The sequence below is a fragment of the Dermochelys coriacea genome, chromosome 16, assembly GCF_009764565.3.
Source record: "Dermochelys coriacea isolate rDerCor1 chromosome 16, rDerCor1.pri.v4, whole genome shotgun sequence".
NCBI lineage: Eukaryota > Metazoa > Chordata > Testudines > Dermochelyidae > Dermochelys > Dermochelys coriacea.
Genome location: NC_050083.1, coordinates 19,247,151 through 19,264,586, shown reverse-complemented (window position 1 = coordinate 19,264,586; position 17,436 = coordinate 19,247,151). Strand labels below are relative to the sequence as shown.

The following is a 17,436-nucleotide window of genomic DNA, read 5'->3' as shown; positions in this document are numbered from 1 at the left end:
CCACCACCTTTGGATCACCTGTTCCTTTCTAGACTCTAGTTGTGTTTGTACAGCACCTGCACAATGACTTCCTGGTCCATGACAGACTAAGGCACCACGATAAATTAATAATAAATAACAACAACAACAACAACGTAGTCTCAATTGCTGAGCCACTGGACAGGTTGCAGCTAGAAAGTAGGTGTACCACAGTCTCCTCCCTTGTTTGAAGGGCTCCATTAACTTATTTTCTGGTGGTTTTTTGTTAAAATTCTTTCGCTACCCCGTCATGCTAACGTTATCTATTAAGATGAACAAACCTTTGGGACGTACCCAAGTGAACCAGACAGTGCATCAAGAGGCATTCCAGCTGGCATATTTACCCATGGAAGGATGGTCTAGTTACTGTCCCAACCTGGAGAAATGGGAGTATGGCCTCCAGGTGCCACTCCACATACCTCACTGCCTGGCTTGCTTTTTCTATCTTTGCAGGACAGAGGGCTGCAAGCCAACCTTCCTAATAGGACAGCCTTCACATTCTGAATGATGTACCAGGCCCTAAGCCATGGGGAGACCTTGGCCTTTATTTCAGGGCAAGGGTAGAAGAACCTTTCCTCTCAACTGAAGGCTAAGACTTGACCCATGCCTGCCATGGGTCAGTAATTGGGGTGGCACAGCTAAACCTTTAAGAGCCTGAGCGAGCTGTAGTAACAAGTATCCTGCAGAGGATCACTAGAGAGCATGGGCAGAAGGAAAAGTGGGGGCAGCCACATTCTTCTCCCGAGGGGGCACGGAGCCAGTCAGTGACTGTTCAGACTAGGACTCTCATACCGCTGCTCTAAGACACACTGAGTCCCTCTTGTGTGCCTGTGTTTGATTATCCCACCGCTGTTCTTACATCTGCCTCTGAAGCATCTGGTGGTGATCACTGTCATGGACTGGATACTGGACTAGATGGACCTTGGGTCTGATCCAGTCTGGCAATACCTAGATCACTATGTACCAGGCTACAGAGCTCAGCACTTCCACTGCTCTGTGGAGAGAGCCTGAACTGCAAGTATACCCTTCCCTGCTCACCCAATACCCCATTACACTGTGCATCTCCCCGCTCAAGATACTGCTGTAGCTTTCAACACCATAAATGGCAATTCCTGTAGGCAGAATTGACCAATGCACTGTGTGACAGACAGCTGTCCTGGAGTCTCTTCCACTACAAGGTTTGGAGACTCCCCAAATCAGGGGCAAGCGCAGGATTTCCCCAACAGCAAAGCTAGGTGCACCCAACAGTTCACTTTCAAATGAGACAGCTTCTTTCCCAACCCAAGCAACTCACCAGTCATGTCCAGGATGCTCTGATGATTTGACACGATGACACACGGCCCCTCGACCTGGAAGTTCTCCAGACCTGTTGCCTCGAACCTCAGGCCATAAATATACTTGAAGTTCTTGACTATATTTTTGATGATTCTGCATAGAGGAGAAAAGAAGTCAGGGCAGCAGGTCTCATGGAGTCGATAGTGTCTGCATTACAGTGTGGAAGATGCAGCACTAGGGCAGGAGACAGGCCTGTTCCTCTGCCTTAACAGATTCCAAGGACCAAAAAAGGTGTCAACACCTCACACGTCCTGGGATGTCCCTGCATGAGCTGGAAGCTGTCTAATTTGCCCTGTAGTTTATTAGAAGGGGCAGGAGGATGCAATGTCCTTCAATTCCTGTCCCAAACAGTTGTCACATAACCCCACCCTCAGACAGCCTCCCTGCACAAGGTCTTACACAAGGGTACCTTTGGACTAAATCCCTCCGAGCAGTACAGCTCACTGCTCCACAGAACAGTCACCCTCCCAGATCAGAGGTGTGCAGAGAAGCAGTGAACCCCTCACAGGACACTTTAGTGCCAAGGCAAGTCAAACAAGCCACCATTTGCTCTCCCCCTGACGCCAGCACTCTGCCGCAGGCCTGCTGTGCTCCAAAAAGGTGCGACATTCTTCCCCAGTCTGGGAAATTGCTTTGACTTTCTCAGTCCAAGTTACATAACTGAAAGGCCCATATAAGCAAAGGGCAAACAAGTTATCTACTAAGCTCAATGATCAAATACACAAAACTACAGGATTTTGTAGACCTCTCCCTGGAAGTCATATTTGTTTATTTCTCTTCACATCTATCTGCACCATCATTGTAAGACACTGCCATCTGCAGGGGGAAAGTTTTGTCTAGTGAAACAGCCCACTACAGGAACCAGATCAGTACATTCACCACCTGCCATCTTCCAGCATGCAAGATGACTAGACATGGTACATTAGCCCTTATGTAATGCTACTTGAGATATCTGCCTAATGCAACTTATTTGGAGAGATGCTCACTCCAAAGAGCTTTGTGAGAAGGCACAGAGCAGCTTGGGATCCTTCTCAGTGCCATCTTGGCCAGTTATTCTTTACTAAGAAGCAAGGGTTCAATCCCGCAATGAACTCAGAGGAGAGCTCTATCTGTAGGGAGCACCACTGGCTTCATTGGGGCTCCCCACACAGGTACTGGGGTCCAGCCGTGCAGACCCCATTGCTACACTATGAAGAGCTGCTTCAGAAGTTCTGGCAAGAGAAAAGTTGTTTCCTGAACCCGTTGGAGATGGGCCATGCTAGCCCCACTTGGGTTTCCCCAACATACTCAGTCTTGCCTACTGAGTTAGGCTGCGGGCTCTTCGGGCAGGAGCCACGTTTTCAGGAGAGCTCAGCACCCAGTGACAAGACATTGGGCTGAGCACTTATGATGCGATTCAGTTTTGTGCTCAGCTCCCTACAGCACAAGCAATCATTGTTTCTGAAACCAAGGGTGCCAATTTACAGCATTCTAGTAAAGAAAGTGAGAGTTTGGCCGTTTGCTGAGGAAATTCCATGGAGCAAAGACAGGATGACTCATGCAGACTCAAGAACCAAGATGCCACCCCGTACAAGGATGCACAGAAGCTCCCTGCCAGCAAGCAGAGATTAGGGTGCTGCTCCTACCACCTACACAGCTGGTCAGAGCTCTTATGGAATTAAGTGCCAAGCCAGAGTTTCATTTAAATTAAGGTTAGCAGTTAAAAACCAGAACTTCCAACTGCAAGCCTCCCATCCCTCTTCCCAGCATGCCACAGGGCTGGGGCGAACAGAGCAATGACACAGGGCCGGGACATTCAGCAGCTACCAGAGAGAAACTGCCCATACATTTCTAGCACCTACGCAAAGAGCCTGCTGTGCTGGATAAACCCCACATTTCACTGCTCCAATGCTCAGCCATTCACCTCCTGCTTGCTAACAGTTATGGGGGGGGCAGGGGATGGGGCAGCCAGTAGGCGCCTCCATCAGAGAGACAGAGGAAGCAAGCGCCTATGCTGGGAGTGTACTGGAAGCTAACAGCCTCCCTCAGCAGATGTAGGGGATAAGAGAGATGGGTGTGTGTAAAAACACTTGAACACGAGCGGATTTTGTTTTCTGTGCTTAAGTGCCAGAGAATCTCACTGTAACAGGCACGCTGCTTAAGACAAAAGACTTGATCTAATAAGAGAAGAATGTGTGTGTGGATCTGCGCTTAGAAGCCATAGTGGTGGGACAGGGTCCCCCGAGCTCAGAATTGGAGTGTGGGGCCCAGAGATCAGCTGACCAGCGCATACTGGCTGTTTCAGGTGTGCGTGTATAGCTACTGCCACCTACAGGGGAAGATGAAGATGAAGGTGTGACAGCACATCTGGAACCTGGGAAGGTTAATGAGGAATCAGAGTATTTCATGCTTCCCTAATGCTGGCAGGAGAGGGAGGGGTGTCTTGTAAAACTGGCTCTCGGCTTGGGGGCAGAAGGAGCGAACACCCTAACCAGACCTTCTCACACCATGGGCAGTAGCAGCTCTTTCCCACCTTTCCACATGAACATGCCAGACAGCCAGGCACAGCCCCGCTTGCCGAGACTGAAGTTCCCCCCATCTCCCCTGCACCAGGTTTGAGACTGCCTGGGTTGGGCACTTTCACTCTCCAATAAGCCCCCCAGCAAAAGAGATGGCCATTTCCGAAGCTCCCACTGGCTGCCGCCTCCCCATCGGTGGGGAGCAGCAATTCTGTAGCCAGACAGGGCAAAGGCTGCAGTTTCATTTGCACCCATATGGCAGCTTCAGCCAGCACAACTGTTTGTGCAGCTGCGTCCACCTCCCCAGCTACCTTGGCTCAATGCATTCGATCTCACACAGCACCTCAGCGTGAGCCAGCATGTCCAGGGGCATTCACACAGAGCAGCGTTCTCCCGGATGCTTTACCTCCCAGCTCTGCACAGAGGCTGGCTAAAGCAGATCATCAGCATCGTTAGAGATTCCTACCCTCCATAGGAAACAAAACATAGGCCCACGCACCCATGTCCCAAGCTAGGCCTCGGTTCGGGGGCAGACCTGGTCAGCTGCTAGTAACCAGGGCAGCGTTTTAGCCACACAAGCCAGAATGCCTGCAGTTGGTCACAAGCACCCTTGTCCATACTACAAGTTAGGGTTTTCTCTCCTCCCTATCATCTCCACCTAGCTCTTATATGCTACTTTTAATCTGCAGACCTCAGAACACTTTAAAGGAGGCAAGTGTTATCCTTATTTTATAGATAGGGAAACTGAGACCCCAAGCCCAGCGGAGCAGGGACAGAGCCAGGTATCGAACCCAGTTCTCCCAAGTCCCCATCCTCTATCCACTAGGACGCCCCGCCAAGCACTTCTCCCTCTCTACCTGGATTCTCTTCATTACAGCATGCCTTGGGAGGAACTGAGTGGTCCCCTCCCAGAAGCCCTGCACGCTCAGGACAGTACAGTCTCATCAAAAGCCCAACTAGATTTGAGAGAACTCTGCAAGTAGTTTTGGTTTGGACTGAACAGACTGGGACTTTTACAGCCAGCTGAGTGGGATACCAGAGGCAGACAACACCACACCCAAGGGAGAATACATGGGGCACCGTGCCAGCACTAGGGCTGGTCAGGACCGGTTCTTCCCCTGCAGAAAACGGATGAAAATTGACAATTTTTCACATGTTCAAGTTTTCCCACAGAAAGAGTCCAACTGGTCAAACCACCAGATTCAGGCAAAGCTGTTTCTGACAAAACAAAAAACGAGAGTGAGAAAAGCAGCAGCTTTCTGCAAAGATTCTCATTTTGTCAAAAAACGATTTGCTATTAACGAAGTAGACCAAAGCGTCTGACTAGCCCGACTCAGCAGCTACTTGTTTTCCTAGACAGGAGCAAGGTCAGGAGAGGGCAACTTTTTCTCCTGGATCATCACTAAATCCTATTGATTTAGGGTTACTAGAGAGATGCCGAGCGAGCTAGTGGGAGTCACTGACAGGACAGCACTCACTCCCCAAACTAGTCAGGTCAGCAGAATACCAGACGAGGTTTGATATTGGCAGGACTGGTGCTAGGAGACTCAAGTCCTCTATCTACCGAACACAGCCCAGGTAATGCAACATGAGCACCTCTGCATAGCACTGATCCCAACACAGCAGGGCCTGTCAGTCCGGATGACTGTGGCCTACCCCGCACAGTGTCTATGCCAAGACTTGGGAGAAAGCCCCACTTCCTCCAGCTGCAGGAGTGGTTTGCACCAGGGACAGTGGCCCACAGAGAAGGGGACTGAGATAGATCAATTTAATTCATTAAAAAGAAAAAAGGAGGACTTGTGGCACCTTAGAGACTAACAAATTTATTTGAGCATAAGCTTTCGTGAGCTACAGCTCACTTCATCGGATGCATTTTGAAGTGAGCTGTAGCTCACGAAAGCTGATGCTCAAATAAATTTGTTAGTCTCTAAGGTGCCACAAGTACTCCTTTTCTTTTTGCGAATACAGACTAACACGGCTGCTGCTCTGAAACCCATTTAATTCAGTGAATCACAGCCCATGGACTGGCCTGCAGGAGACGACCTGGCCTCCAGGGTGAAGCTAATGGCTCCTGTCTGGTGTGACAAAGTTCCTCCTCTACCTTGGTGGGTCTTGCGCTTATTGGTGGATTAGCTTGCCTCGGAGATTCACGGCAGCCCTCAGTTTGGCCGTTTTCGTGAACCCACAGTCCAGGTCAACTCATCCTGTGTCTGACCAGGAGTTGGGAGGATTTGAGGGGAACCCGGGCCTGCCCTCTACTCCGGGTTCCAGCCCAGGGCCCTGTGGAATGCAGCTGTCTAGAGAGCCTCCTGGAACAGCTGTACGACAGCTACAACTCCCTGGGCTACTTCCCCATGGCCTCCTCCAACACCTTCTTTATCCTCATCATAGGACCTTCCTCCTGGTGTCTGATAACTCTTGTACTCCTCAGTCCTCCAGCAGTCTGCGTTCTCACTCTCGGCTCCTAGCACCTCTTGCTCCCAGCTCCCCACACGTGCCCTGAAAACTGAAGTGAGCTCCTTTTTAAACCTAGGTGCCATGATTAGCCTGCCTTAATTGATTCTAGCAGCTTCTTGATAGGCTGCAGGTGTTCTAATCAGCCTGACTACCATAATTGTTTCCAGAAAGTTCCTGATTGTTCTGGAACCTTCCCCATTACCTTACCCAGGGAAAAAGTACCTACTTAACCTGGGGCTACTATATCTGCCAGGTGGAAATCAAGCCCGAGATGATTGTCCACTACCTGGGAGAGTTTTCCATCACTTACAAGCCAGTGAAACACCTGGCAGACCTGGTATCGGTGCCACCCACTCATCTAGGTTCATTCCTCTAAAGTAAATGATGTTTTCTATAGGTAAATAAAGAAAATGCTCCTGCAAAAAAACAAAAACCATTCTCCTGTAACCATCTGGCCTGACCCTGTCACACTGGTAAACTACAAATAAAGTAGGTTTCCTTTTTTCTGGTTCTCAAGGTGTCTGAATGAGCCAGTGCTCCACACACAAATAGAAACCTCCAGTGATTACCAACCCAGGCTGCATTCAAGTCTGCATCTGGACAGGTCAGTTACTGTAAGAGGAACGAACAGGAGACTGGCAATTGCTCAGATCTAGCATGCACAACACACACACCAACTTGTTCTTTGCAGGAATCAGAGGCAGAAGTTTAGCCCATTTTGTCTCACTTCAGGCACAAAGTCAAAAGGATTGTGTGGTGGGGTTACGAGAGCCAATGTGACAAAGTTAGCACAAGGATCACCAGTATCCTATCCATGAGAATGACTCAATTTCCAACTCCACCACCCTTCCCTCGCCAAACCAGAGGAGAGGTCACTGCTCTGGGAAACTAGAGCTCTGCAGAAAGCCGCAGGAGGAGCTGGTTACATATTACCCAAGAGCACATACTGGCAAGAATGAGGGGGGTGGCTTGACGTTGCAAAAGGAAGGTCCAGGTTGCACAACATGTGAGGGGGTTGTCCTGAAACTGCTCAGACCATAAAGGGTGAAGTACTGGTCTGGAGCAGAGCCAGAGTACACAGGGCCCGACTCATTCAGCTACACTAACTGGGCAAGAGGAGGGGCATTGCAGCTAGGATTTCCTCCGGTACATGTTGTGACATTATTACAAAGGTCATAAGCCTCGTGCTACTGAGAGACATCTGCAGGGGACAGGAGGAAACAGCATTCCTTTACCTCCCTGGTTACTCGGGTGGGGTGACTAGGGGTTTCTACTGGCATAGCTACACTGTCCAGGCTTTGTAGTCTGTAGTATGGATAAATCCTGTCTGTCTTCCTCCAGTTCCTGACCCTGCTGCTGCTCAGTCTTATGGAGTAGCAGCTGTACTAAACTGACCAGGCTGACAGTTTTCATGGCTGCTCACAGGGTTAGAAAGAACAGCCAACCTGCTGCAGCTATGTCAAATCCCAGATGTCACTCCAGGGCCTCCGCGTTGTGTGTGTGTGTGTGTGTGTGTGTGTGTGTGTGTGTGTGTGTGTGCGCGCGCGCGCACACACACAGCACTGGCTCAGCTGTGCTCGCTTCCTGTTTGTAAGGTTCTTTTCAAACACTACATGCCTGAGGCCAAGTTCTTATTTTAAAACGAGACACTTGCGTTCCATACAAGTCACAGGCACTCACCTGAGAGAGCTTCCTGACCACCAGACTGGATTTCACAAGCCTCAACAAGCCACACTTGATTGTGAAACTAAAACATTAAGTCTAATCAATCAACCAATATGTTATCAGAGACCTAAGAATGCATTTCCAAGGGCATGTCTACACAGCCATTAAAACCCGCACAGTTGGCCTGTGCCAGCTGACTCAGACTCACAACACTTGCGTTGTGCGACTGTTTAATTGCAGTGTAAACGCTGATGCCCAGGATCTAGGACCCTGCGAGGTGGGAGGGTCCCAGAGTTCTGGCTGCAGTCCAAGCCAGATGTTCTGGTGTAGACCTTTCATGCCACAATTAAAACATCCCCACAGCCTGAGCCCAGTGTGAGCTGGCACAGGCTAGCTGTGGGTGTCTAACTGCAGTGCACCCCCCACCCCAGCACCAAAATATATTGTCAATGCAGGGTGCATTTCATGCTTTTAAAGTTCTAATGGGGCAGGCTACATGTTGGCAGCTTTAATGAGATTTCAATCGGCTGGGTGTAACGAGTGACATCCGAGCCTCACATTGGCATATAGCAACCTCTTCTCTTATGTTGGGTTTGACATTATGGAGCCAGGAGTTGAATCAGCGGCAGGGGCAAGGATCTCTGTACCAGGCCATAAAGCCTGCCATGGTTATCTCTAAGCTGTGTGCGTCATTCATTCATTCAGTCAACTTTCATCAGTGCAGGTTAAACCGTAATCCACTAGTCTAGGTGCAGAGAATGGAGCCAGGATGACATGCCCGGAGACTGGTGCTAAGGGTTAAAAACCAAAATCTACACACTTACTCCTCACACCATGACCGCCACCCTCTCAGATGTGTGTGCAGGTGTACACACACCTACCCCTCTACCTTTCCTACCCCCTTTCGAGATAGACTGAGAATAAACTGCACTGACTTCAGTGATGCTACCTGAAGACAACAGTAGGGGAATCACTGGCACCCAAGTACAGAATTAACCCAGCAAACATTTGGGTCCCATAACCCAAAGTTTGAATCCAGAGCTTCTGCAGGTGCACAGATCACACTTCAGTTCACCTGGATCAGAGTTTAAACACAAGGCTGAATTAGGCACTAACTGCTTAAAGCAATACAAAGGCAAAGCACTATTTCAAGTACACACACACACAGTTACAGGCAGTTCAGCCATGCTCAAAACACCAGCCCGTAACCGTCAGCTCTGCTGTAAAGCCTGGCACCTGTCCTTCCTGGAAAAGGCAGGGTCAGCCCAGCCCTGCCCCTTATCTACAGCGATAGTGTATTCTGTACCAAACAGGAGATGCAACAGGGAACTTGGCTCACAGACAATCCAGGAAGCTGCTATGCCAGAAAGTCTCTCATTTAGCATGTGCAATCCCACCTCAGTGGAGCTGGACTTTAAAATAACTTGACCTTTGTTCTAACCAGAACAAGTTAAAACCAGGAATCCCCACCACCAGCTTTCCTCAGGAGGCAGTTTGCCTCTAGGCAGGCCCAGCACTACCTGCCACCCCTGGGTGGCAATTGGCCCAGGTCTCCTGGAAGGTTGTTTAACTAGTAATACCCAGGGGCACCAAAATACCCCACTTCTCTCCCCCCCGCCCCCAATATTGAGACCCCAGAACCAGCGCTGCCTCGAGACATAGCATTATGGCAGAGGGGTTCCCTTCTAAAAGAAGGCAACGCATGCAAGTTGAGCAAAGATGGCAGTGTTACCTAGCAGACAGCAGGAGTCCGAGTTCCTAGGCTCCACTCCCACACCTGACAATAATCCTTTGGGTACATCTACACTGCATTCAGACACCCAGGGCTGGCCTGTCACATGCCAGCTGACTCCGGCTCACAGGGATCAGCCCTGCAGGGCTGTTTAATTGCAGTGTAGACTTTCAGGCTCTAGGACCCTGTGAGGTGGGAGGGTCCCAGAGCTTAGGCTACAGTCCAAACCACAATTAAACAGCCCCGGAGTCCAGGCCAGCTACAGGTTTTTAATTGCAGCACAGATATACCCTTTGTGGCCCTGAGAGCCTCTGCACCTTGATGCCCCACATCTATAAAAAAAACATGATACTTTGGATGAAAAGACTAAGCACAATGATGAGAATTACTATCATGCACAATCAGAGGGCAGGGGTATTGGCATGTCTCAGAGGGAACTATCCTGCTAACATGGCACAATACATTCAGAGTTCATAGACTGCAAAGCAAGTCATCATACGCCTGCCAGGATGCAGGACCACCACAGAGCAGCAACAGGTAGGCAGCTAGTGCAGCGGTTGCATTACACAAGCAGCATGCTGGTACAACACACATTTACAGATAAAGGGGCACCGTTTAGTTTAACGCCAAGATAGAGACAGTTCTACAACCCTCTGAATCTTAATGGAATCATTTCCACTGGACTTTTAATTCCACGAAAGACAGTTCTACTTGGATCATTTCCCAGGGGCGTTTGTAACCGCAGAACTGTGTTAGGTCAGTTGTGTATAACCTTTGCAGCACGCAGGGCCATGCTGGCAATATCCCAGGAAGTGGAGGATGGTGGCTTATTTGTATATTTACATGCATTGAATCATTGCATTCCCCATCACAAAAAACTCATTTTGAGGAAGTACAATACTTGGCTATCATAATAGTTACATCTTGCATCTGACAAAGTGGGTTCTAACCCACGAAAGCTTATGCCCAAATAAATTTGTTAGTCTCTAAGGTGCCACAAGGACTCCTCATTTTTGCCGATACAGACTAACATGGCTACCACTCTAAAATCTTGTCTTCAGTTTCCCCATCTGTCACGTCTGTCCTCTACTCTCTTGCCTGCACTCCCTCTACAAATCACTATTCTTGCTGGTATCAACTCCCCATCCACTCTGGTGAAAAATCCTTCAGACCTACCCCTCATGCAGGAGGGCCAAGCCTATCACTCCAGTGATCCAGGCTCTTGACCCTCCCACCACACTCCTACTGCAGTTTTGCTTCCCTGCCCCAGCCACCATGTAGGCAAGGGAAAGGAGACCAGAGTAGTTGAGATGTCTGGGTGGTGATATAGGGAGAACTAATTTAAAAACAAACAGACAGCCAGCAGAGCCAAACAAGGACAAGTCAGTCAGCTCTCTAAAGAATGCTTGTTGGAGAAGGGAAAGCCCTTGAAAACTGTTCTCTTTCTGAAGTGAAAGTCTTCAGACCAAAAAGTGTTGCAATTACAAAAGCTATGATATCATAAAGACAGTTTCCCCAACGTGCAGATATTTTTTTACCCATGGCTACAGAACCCTTTTGGCTGTTTATCAAGGCAACAGAACTTCTGAGAGACTGATCAACAAAACAAAAAAAGACTCGATGGGCCACACAGAAGGCAGATCAAGAAACATACACATTGGAAAGTGTGAAAGATTCAGAGTTCTCAGTGAATGACCCAAGGAAATTTTTGAACATGTAATTGTAGCATGACTTTCCCTTCAAGTACAGCGGTTGCTTTGACAACACTAGAACACCGCCTCGGAGGTCAAATGAAGTACAATTAGATTTTTCTTCCTTCCTCCAGATCTAGAGAGGTCACGGTAGCGAGATCACAGCAAGAGCCTAGGAGAAGAAAGTTTTTGCTTTTATAAAAGAGTACTTTTGTATCAAGCATGCTTTCGGCCTGCTTTGAAAAGGACAGTTGTATAGTCTCAATAGATTGAGGTGTCTTTCAGTTTTGTGGTGGTTTCTACAAGCCCTTCTGTATGCTCAGCTGAAGTATTTTGTATATACTTTGCAGAAATATTCTTTAGCACAATAATACCGGTTCCAGTTAGAATAGTGTTCTGTAAGGGACAGCTGTATATGTAAACAGCCAATAGATAGATCAGATGAAAGTAGATAACATGCAGTGCGGTTCCTGGGTTTTGAGAGACCAGTATCTGTTGTGCACTATGAATGGCTTAAGAGGCGGATACAAAGATGCAGGGATTGCTGTATGCAGCTCAAGGGAAAACTAGGTAGACTATTCCCATCTCTGGCCGTGGCAGGCCACTACTGTCAAAAGATACACAGCAGTACCAGGGCACTGTTTTGACAGCTACACCTTTGCATTTAAAATATATATTTGAAGCATGCAGGGAAACAGCCATTCTGAATCAATTCATTTTGCTCATATGAAAGCTCAACACAGAGTAGCTGGCTTCTGCATGCCAGATTACACCATGTACCTATAGAAGCCACATTCTAGCTACTACACTTCCACAACAGTATTACCACTGCACTCTAGTGAGACTAGAAAAATCACTTGCTCATCTCAGACAATCTTTATTTACTATCTAGGAGCATGTCATTCCACCTACCACTAAAACATAGCTACCTCCAGGGTGGTACACAGAAACTGCTTAATAGCACACAGCTACAATTAGAGATGGGACATGAATAAGGATGTCAGACCATGGAAACCATCCAAGGAATTTACAGATGTAAAATCACAACTGGAATTTGGCTAGGACTAGAAAAGGTTAACATCCCTACACTTCAGAAGAGGGTCATCTTAGACACCTACCGGTCAGCCCCCTGTTTTCACATCTTATTCAAAAAACAGCACCTCCGGCTACACACTTTAGAGTTAACAGACAAAGCTGACAGTTTTATGCGTCAGGATAGATCTGCGTTTGCTCTTTGAAAACCCCTTTGGTTGCTCACAAGATTATAATTAACCTCATATGACCCCAATGCAGAAGCACCCTCATGCTGAACTAACCCATAATCATTGCTGTTTCAAACTACTTTTTGAGGAGTGGGGAGACATGGGGAAAGAGGACCGTGGCAGCAAACATAAAAATGAAGCTGCCACACGTGCACTGTGCATAGAGATAACAGAAGCAGAATCTGGTGGCCATGCTCCAACATACAGACAAGAGCAAAGGGACACACTGCTTTCAGAAGCAACAGCTATAACTGTAAATGGACATATCTGGGGAATAAAGACATTTAACCTTGCTCTGAGCAGGGATCCCAAGGATGGTTTAAAAAGCCAGCAGCCCTTTGACAGGAAGGCTCCCAATACAGCCAAGTGGAGTCAGCATGGGGTTAGCAACAGCATTTCCCTGTTGAGGGAGAGGCTTTACGGTCCTGCTCCAGTTCAGTGCAGTCCTGTCAGTTATAGGACTAGCTGCACCTCTGAACGCTTGCTGGTCTGAGTGCACCTCTCACCCCTTAGCATGCCTTTACCTCTCCTGGGGTGGAATGTCACAGTTCTCCCACTCTTACCTAGGGGCCGGTCTATCAGCCATTCTTATCCTGCAGATTTGAGTGTATTTGGCTGGACTCCGAAGGGGTCTGACCAATAGTCTACAGATTCTACAGTGACAAAACAGCCTTCTTAAAACCAAGTATTGTTTATATTGCAGTAGGAACAAAGCATTTAGATTTTAAAAGTCTGCCAGCATGTCTATCTAGGCAGGCCTAGCTTCTACAGACACCTAGCAGGTTCCTGCATCCCAGTCTGACTTGCCAAAAATACACCCCATCGCCCATAGTGTTCCTTTTTAAACCTGCCACCACTCTTCTGATGGCCTGTATTCCAAGGCTCTTTCCTGTCCTGTCCTCATCTCCTAATTCTCAAGTGTTTGCTGAGCAGTGGCTTGTCTTGAGCCATTTTCTCCCCACTCCAGCCCTCCATTAAACTAAACCAATACAGTCATACAGTAGCATCCCAATAACCTGGCAACATACAGTATTCATTAATTATTGCACAGCCACTCTATATCAGGTTCGGCAATAGGCAAACCAGCACCAATCTGGACAGCCAGACTATTTGAACAGCCTCAAAAATATGTACTTTTTTTTTGTCCAGAGAAAAAAATAAAAATAATTAACTACCCCTGCTCTAAATCCATCACACCTGCACCTTAGCTCCCTGCTACCCAATGGTTTTTCACATTTGTGATTTCTGAGAAGTGGTCAGGACACTATGTTGCCATTCCTGTTACAGGCACATAGGAGTGTCTTTTCAGTTGCCCTCCCTGCTTCTCCCGCATTCCCCCGCCCATGTTCCACCAAGACACTTTTGTTTAGTTAGGGGATCTATCTCCCAAGTAAATCAGGACAGTGACAGGAAATTCTACAGCCATCTTCAGCTTGCCTAGAGTCTGTACAACACCACTTTCAGTAGTGCCAGAGCCAGCATGATCAAGATACTACAGCTGTGAAAGTCCCAAGCGTTCTCAAAAACCCGTGACTAAGCGATTTCCCAAAGATCCTCACCCCAGCCAGCACTGAACATTGTCAGAATCAGAGCAGCATAACCTCTAAGTGTAGCATACAAACAGAAGTCTTATCTTTCCACCAACAGAAGTTGATCCAATAAAGTACAAGCTTTGAGCTACAGAGAGCTCCTTCTTCAGGGCTGGAGAAGGAAGCGGAGTATCTGAGCTAAATGCAAGTTGAGACAGATTGTTAAGCAGAGGCAAAACAAGTCAGGGCTCCAACTAGCACAGGTTACCTAGTCCCGAATACAGCTCACTAGCTTTCTTTTACCTTAAGTGACTTCCCAGCTTTCACACCCTCCTTTGGCGATTTCAGTCATCAGGTGCATTACTGCGTAAGTGACAAGTTACTCAATCTAACAGATCACCCCACTCAGCCAGCTGTGTTTGACTCTAGGCAATAGGGTGGATAAAAAACCAAACAGATTAAAACTGCTCGAGTCATACAGCATTTAAAAAACCTCCGTCCAACTAATATATGTCCTCCAACTAGCAACTGAATGCATTAAACCTATAGAAAATCCAGACTCCCACTTCAGAACAAAACTACACACCTAAGGAGCAGAAAGGAGGACTTTCTAATTATAGAGTCCCAAGGATGTTTATGGGGCAGATCACATCTTATAGAAACTTCATGAAGACCTCTCCCTCATAAGGACACAGGTCACCTCCCTGCCAATTTGCAATAGCTTTAACATCTGTGGCTTGCATTGTACAGGAGGTCGGACTAGATGATCATAATGGTCCCTTCTTACTTTAGTATCTATGAATCCTTGGGGCGGCAACAGCAATTGGTTGCAGGAACAAACAAGGTTAGGAAAATATTTAATGTATTTTTAGCCACCGCACCTTCCAATGCCATTTAACAACTGGAAAGGAAAAGAGCCAGCACCCTGTGGCCTGGCAAGCTATTCGTGGCAAATGGGTCACAGTTCCGTAGCTTACAGTACCTAACCACCAGAGTTAAAAGCCGTCAGTGCTTTGGTTGCAAGTCTCCAAGGAAGCGTGTTGTTTTGGGGGGATGGAGGGGGCATTAACATCCTAGCTCTTCCTCCTCCCAGTGTTGCCCGCTACCAAGGCCTGCCTGTAAGCCAACAGAAAGCAGTTACCTGTTTTAGCCTCCTATTCTCAAGTCATTCAGAGCTGTCACAACACAGTATTTGTGACCTAGCTGTTTGTGTTGACAGCAAAGGATTGCAGCACTCTGATTACTGGATGGGGCCATCTCCGAAGGAAGGGCGAGTCCAATCAGACAACACTGGGTTACAACACAAGACTCGTTTCAGGGTGCGGAGCCTTTCCACACTGGCTAACAGCGGGCCAAGGGGCCCAGAGGCGTGTTCACAAGCGGCCCCTCGGAGGTGTGCAGGGCCCAGCGACCGCCCTGTCACACCCAGCTGATGAAACAAGCCCCCTTTAAAGCGCTGAGCGCCCCCCAGCCCGGGAGTGCAAGGGCCAGAGCAAGTCAGCAGAGCTGGCGGGTGCCCAGGGGGGCATGCGAGTGAGCAGCACCCCGAAGGGCCCAGCCAAGGCCCCCCCGCTCAGCAGGTTCACCCCCGCCCAGGTTCCCCACAGGCTGCCCAGGGGGCGCTTCCCAAGCCGGCTCAGCCGCTCGCGGTGCCGGAGGCGGAGCGGGGCAGGCGGGCTCCTGCCGGGGCCGGGGCCCCTCCCGCCGCACTCGCCTCATGTTGCGCACGGTGCGGCCGCCGTGCCGCAGCAGGCAGAGCGGGACGGCCAGCGCCGAGGCCGCCAGGCACAGGACGCAGTAGATACCGATCTTGAGCTGGAAGTGGGCGGCGGGGCTGAGCGCCAGCAGCGCGGGCAGCAGCAGCAGCAGCAGGGCTGCGCCCCCCAGCAGCCAGCTCGGCTCCATGCTGGCCGGGGACCCCTCGTAGCCGGGCTGCGCCTCCGCGGCCGCCGGGACGCGGCGAAGTCAGCCCCGAACTCAGGCCGGGCGCCGAGGGGCGGCACCCGCCGCCCTTAAGGGGCGGTTCGCGCACACCGGCCCCGTGCCCGCCGGCCCGTCGCCCCCGCCCCGCCCCGCCCCGCCCCGCCCGTCGCCCCGCCCCGCCCCGCCCCGCCCCGCCTCGCCCCGCCCCGCCCCGCCCCGCCCGGCCCGTCGCCCCCGCCCCCGCTCCGCTCCGCTCCGCCCGGCCCGTCTCCCCGCCCCGCCTCGCCTCGCCCCGCCCCGCCCCGCCCCGCTCCCGCCCCGCCCGCCGGGCTCCGCGTTCCCCGGGCCCGCCCGCGCGCTTCCCTCCCTCCCCCCCCGGCACACTCCGGACTCTTCCCCCCCCGGCCCACTCCTGCCTCCTCCCTCCCCCTGACACACTCCCGGACTCTTCCCCCCCTGACACACTCCCTCCCTCCCTCCCCCTGACACACTCCCGGACTCTTCCCCCTCCTGACACACTCCCTCCCTCCCTCCCCCTGACACACTCCCGGACTCTTCCCCCCCCGGCACACTCCTTCCCTCCCTCCCTCCTCCTGACACACTCCCGGACTCTTCCCCCCCTGACACACTCCCGGACTCTTCCCCCTCCTGACACACTCCCCCCCTCCCTCCCCCTGACACACTCCCGACTCTTCCCCCCCCCGCACACTCCCTGACTCTTCCCCCCCGGCACACTCTTCCTCCCTCCCTCCCCCTGACACACTCCCGTACTCTTCCCCTCCTGACACACTCCTTCCCTCCCTCCCCCTCTGCACACTGCCCGGACTCTTCCCCCCCCGGCACACGTCCTTCCCTCCCTCCCTCCCCCTGACACACTCCCGGACTCTTCCCCCCCGACACACTACTCCCGGACTCTTCCCCCCCGGCACACTCCTGCCCTCCCTCCCTCCCGCCTGACACACTCCCGACTCTTCCCCCCCCTGGACACACCCCCGACTCGTCCCCCCCGGCATAACACTCTTCCCCAAAAAAAAAAAAAAAGAAGTCCCGCCTCCCTCCCCCACTGACACACTCCCGGGGGACTCTTCCCCCTCCTGACACACATTCCTTCCCTCCCTCCCCCTGACACACTCCCGGACTCTTCCCCCACGGCACACTCCTTCCCTCCCTCCCTCCCCCTGACACACTCCCGACTCTTCCCCCCCGGCACACTCCTTCCCTCCCTCCCTCCCCTGACACACTCCCGACTCTTCCCCCCCGGCACACTCCTTCCCTCCCTCCCTCCCCCTGACACACTCCCGACTCTTCCCCCCCTGACACACTCCC

At 50.7% G+C, this 17,436-nt stretch overlaps 1 protein-coding gene across 2 annotated transcripts in view; it reads right to left on the bottom strand.

Annotated features, from left to right (window-relative positions):
* Positions 1-16,222, bottom strand: part of AGPAT2 (1-acylglycerol-3-phosphate O-acyltransferase 2) — a 33,171-nt gene extending 16,949 nt beyond the window's left edge. The window contains exons 1-2 of one of the 2 annotated variants that reach the window (XM_038374516.2): positions 15,902-16,222; positions 1,313-1,446 (exon numbers count right to left, since the gene is read on the bottom strand). In XM_038374516.2, coding sequence (XP_038230444.1) covers positions 1,313-1,446; positions 15,902-16,092 — 325 coding nt within the window. In that variant the 5' untranslated portion in view covers positions 16,093-16,222. Of the gene's footprint in view, positions 1-1,312; positions 1,452-1,594; positions 2,800-15,901 lie in introns of those variants that run through there. The other variant, XM_043499008.1, reaches the window with a different exon arrangement.
* Between the last annotated feature and the right edge of the window lie 1,214 nt (positions 16,223-17,436).